Here is a 5,108-nt window from a genome sequence, read left to right on the forward strand (position 1 = left end):
CGAAAACTAATGTATTTTTTAATTTAGTTAGATTTGATTTTTTTATTTCTAGTATTGTATTTCTTTTTAATTTAATGAAGTATTTTGAGTTTTTAATTAAAAAAAATTCTAATGATCGGAAGGGGCATTATTGGGCATTATTCCCACTACGCCACTTTTGCAATAACGCCCAATAATGCCCCCACGCTGACTGGACTGCCACGTGGCAGAAAACGCCCAAGGGTGGGGGCATTATTGCTCAAACCACTACACATGGTCTAATACCCTTTTGGTTGTCATTATTATCTGATTGATGGAGAGTGGTTATCGCGGTTCTTGTAACTGGGTGTGGTTTTTATTTTTGCGGCCCCTTATATATATATATATATATAGGAATAGGATCAGGAGAGAACGCCTCAAAGTGTGAGAACGGTGAGAACGATTCTCAGCCATAAGATCTTAGTGGTTTATGGCTGAGATTGATGCGGTGGCATTTTTGTAAATAATAGGGGCCTTGAAACCACCAGGAGGGGTAAAATAGGAAGATTCAAACAAAGTTGCACATGCCATTTTCCCCCATCATATTTAAACGACAATAACTTTTTTATACGTGATTATTTTTCTAAAAAAATTTCACCATAAAACTCAGCGTTTTTTTTTATCTTTCCAACGAGTATACTATTGATAGACTTTTCGAAGAAAAAAAATTAACTGGGTTTTATGGCGTTTTTATGAACTTGATGTTTTATGGCATTTTAGACTATGTATTTTCATGGCGTTTTTCTGAACTAGGTGTTTTTATGGCGTTTTAATTAGGTATTTTCATGGCGTTTTTCTGATCTGAGTGTTTTATGGCGTTTTCAACTGAGTTTTTTCATAGCGTTTTTCTGAACCGGGTGTTTTATGGCATTTTTAACTGGGTATTTTCATGGCGTTTTTCTGAATTAGGTGTTTTTATGGCGTTTTATTTGAACACCCAGTTCATGTGAGTTTGTTTTTTGACAATGTTACCCTTAGTGTAATTTAGCATCAACGCCACATGTCACCACCAAAATCGTTCTCACCGTTCTCACACTTTTCACCGTTCTCTCTAAATCCTGACCCTATATATATATATATGGGTAAGATCAAATAAAAAGTTTATTTTGCCAAAGTAGGATGAGAAAGAATCTTAGCCATTCATTTTTCAAATCAATGGTTAAGATGAAAGTGTAGGAGAAAGGAGGAGTGCAAGGGTATCTTGGAAAAAATCATATTTATGGACTTTCTCTCTCCACATGCAAAGCACATGCATATTCCACCCCCGTTTTTTAAACGTTCATAACTTTTTTATACGACATCATTGTTTCATAAAAATTCCACCGTAAAATCGAGCTCTTTTTATCTTTAATTTGAGTAACATATTGCTATATAAAATATGAAGACTAAAAAACCCACTAAAATGTGTTGTATTTCTATGTTGTATAACATTTTTTTTTGTGCTGGATTTTTGTACTATATTTTTGTGATAATTTTTTTGTGCTGAATTTTTTTGTCTTTAAATTTTTTTTTCTCAATTTTTTGTGTTGGATTTTTTGTACCACTTTTTTTGCTGAATTTTTTTGTGCTATATTTTTTTGTACTAGATTTTATTGTGCTATATTTTTTTATACTAGATTTTTTGTGCTAAATTTTTTTGTACTACATTTTTGTGCTATATTTTTTTGTACTAGATTTTTTGTGCTAAATTTTTTTGTACTAGAGTTTTTGTTGTATTTTTAAAAAAACAAAAAGGGTGCCACATGTCATTTTTACTCCTATTTATAAGGACCAAAATGTCCCTCATTCCTACTTATTAGGAGTGGCACATGTCATCATCACAATCTTTCTTGGGATACTTAGGAAAAATCCACTTTTTAGTGGATCCTTCCTATATATAAGTACTTAGGCAAAATCCACTTTTTAGTGGATCCTTCCTATATATATATATATATATAGCATATTTGTAGGTTGATTAGGATGCTAATAAGCTTATATTGTATTTTATTAAAATTTGAAATTTATTTTGTATTTGGTTGAATTTGAATTATGATTGAATATATTATGTTGACCTTATTTTGGATAATTTGAACTAATGAATCATAGTTTAAACTATTGAATTTTGAAAGCTATGTATTAAAGTTTCTTTATACATCCAAGCCTAACCAAGCCGCCCTCAAGATTAGATATTCAACTCGGTTCGAGCTGTGCCAAGCCGGCTTGGTTTATAATTGAGCTAAGCCCGAGCTTGCCCTAGCTCAGCTCACTCTTAAACAACCCTACCCCATGCCCTCATAATCATCGCCATTATACTCATGGTTTTTCGCTTTTTCTTAATTACCTACGACTACTACAAAAATAAGTACTTAATTTTTTTTTGGGTAAAGGGTTACCCCGGTGATTCTATATATTCCCATCCAAATAAAACAAGTAGTGAGGAGGCATCCACACTAGTTCAATCACGAGACATGCCTCATGAAAGTAAACCAAGACAAACTACAAAAGACACCGACTATAACACACTAGACTAACATCTAGAAAACGACCAAAAAACAATTATTAATCACCCCCCACAGTTGTTGCCGTCAACGTCATGAATATCCCAAGCTTGAAGAAGCCTTCGCACTTTTCCATAGCCTTGAACTTTACACCCATCAACTTATAGCGAACAGTCTGAAGAACATTAGCACCAATCGCGTCCGGAGGTCTAGCATGGTTCTTGAACAGGCGAGCATTCCGTTCCTGCCAAATAGCATACGCGGTAGCAGTGACGACCAACTTACTAACATAACTAGAAGCTGACTTCGAGCTGGACCCTGAGCAAAGCCGATCCACAATAACACTCCACTTCGGCTCCACATTATCCATACCCACTTTGCCCCTAACCAGATTCCAAACTTGCGAAGAAAAGTTGCACTCAAAGAAGAGATGATGGTGAGAATCATAATCCGCATAACACAAAAGACAGCACATCATGTTCATATTTTTCCTCCTTGAGAAGTCCCATTGAAGAATTTTATCCTGGGTCAAAAGCTTTCTCCTCATGATCAACCACATCAAAAAAGCATGTTTTGGAATGCATTGAGCAAACCAAACAATACATACCCAATCCACATCAGGTTCCCTAGTTCGGATGGACTGCCAAACAATAGCCGAAGAATGATCATGCAACTCATTGCCGTGTTTCCATAGAACCCGATCAGCCATATCCTTGTGAACTATCTGAATATTATCCTGTATAAGAACCGGGTACACATCCCTCCAAGCCAAAGGCCAAATCCACGAACCATCCACCCACATATCCCCTACTGTAGCATCTAAGTTGAAACCAGCATTAGTAATGGTTCTAGGTGACATGTACTGACAAAGAGGGCCGCCGTCACACCAATAATCGTACCAAACTGAAGTGCTCCTGCCATCACCTATCCTGGACCAAATGTGTTGTCTTATTAGAGGTCGAATTTGCAAAATTTTCCTCCAACTCCAGCAACAACTCGATGGGGTATTACTTAATTTAAATACTACTAACTAGTAACATTTCTTGGCATCAGGTTCTTGAACCAATTGCATTATCAGTTGTTCATGCTTTACAAAATGGTACTTTGTGTTATTAATTTGGATTGTAAACCCTTTTGGTATAGGCTCTAACTATTTGCACACCTTGGCAGGCTATCTACATACTTAGGGTTTACCTACGCTGCGTAGAGACCTATACACAGCGTATAGGGTTACGCTGCGTATAGGTCTCTATGCAGCGTAGGTAAAGGGTAGGTACACGACCAGATAGTCAAACCTAGTACCATGTCTAATCAGTCTGCCATACGCTGTGTATAGACCTATACGCAACGTATGTACATAAAGTAAGACGCTGCGTATAGGTCTATACGCAGCGTATGTCAGACTGATTTGACAATGATACGATGTTGTCCAGGCACGTGAATAAAGCTATACACGGAGTATAGAGCTATACGCTGCGTATGATTGTAAATTCAAAAGTGGTATTTTGCCATGCATCTCTGCCTTCGACTTCAATCCTCGTTTCCTCTGTGCATTCAATCACTTGCTATAGGTTGTGTTTTTTGTTCAATTCATTTGTTGTGTAGATCTTCAATTTCTCTCTATCAAACACAATATTGTTAAAATGTCATCATTTTGGGACGAGAATTATTTCTATAATCGCTATTCTAACGACACATGGGGAGTAAATGATGCCAATGAGGAGGAGGAGGTTGTGTCTGGAGTCCCTGTTGATCAAAAAACAAAATTGCCAGACTTGAACGAGACTCCGACTCCACCTGTTGATGAACCAAATTACACAGCGCATCAAGTGTATCCGGATTACTAATACGGGTATGAATCTCCGTATGTTCAACAAAGTGGATACGGTGCTGAGAATGCACTTGTTGATGAACCATATTGCCAGACGCAGCAATCGTATTCGGGTTACGGATATAGGGGTGAAGGTGGATACGGAGGATACGGTAGATACGGGGGTGAAGGTGGATGCAGTGGATACGGGGGTGAAGGTGGATACGATGGATACGGAGGCTACGATGGATACGAAGATTACGGTGGATACGGTTATGAGCCCCATAACACATCACTGTATGATAATTATGAACCATCTACCCCAGACTATCCGTTTCAAATAAAGGAGGTATCACATTAATATTTGTATTATTTTTATAATAATTATTAGTGTTGTTAAATTTATATTGTTATTGTTATTATTAATATTATTTTTAAAAATTATTGTTATTGTTATTATTACTATTATAATTGTTAAAATTATTATAACTATTATTATTGTTCAAATTATTATAATTATTATTGTTAAAATTATTATAATTATTATTATTGTTGAAATTATATAACTATTGTCAATATTATAATTATTATAATTATTATTATAATTATTATTATTGTTAAAATTATTAACATATTGTCAACATTATTATTATTATTATTATTATTATTATTATTATTATTATTATTATTATTATTATTATTATTATTGTTGTTATTATTATTATTATTATTGTTGTTGTTGTTGTTGTAATAGGAAGATTCAAACAAAGTTGCACATGCTAATCACATGCCATTTTTCCCCC

General features: G+C 35.1%; 1 protein-coding gene across 1 annotated transcript; it reads right to left on the reverse strand.

Moving 5' to 3' along the window:
* Positions 1-2,556: 2,556 nt before the first annotated feature.
* Positions 2,557-3,354, reverse strand: LOC110943002. The gene has a single exon (XM_022184762.1). It carries the CDS (start codon positions 3,352-3,354, stop codon positions 2,557-2,559), a length of 798 nt encoding a protein of 265 aa, XP_022040454.1.
* Between the last annotated feature and the right edge of the window lie 1,754 nt (positions 3,355-5,108).

The sequence above is a fragment of the Helianthus annuus genome, chromosome 5 (genome assembly GCF_002127325.2).
Source record: "Helianthus annuus cultivar XRQ/B chromosome 5, HanXRQr2.0-SUNRISE, whole genome shotgun sequence".
Taxonomy (NCBI): Eukaryota; Viridiplantae; Streptophyta; class Magnoliopsida; order Asterales; family Asteraceae; genus Helianthus; species Helianthus annuus.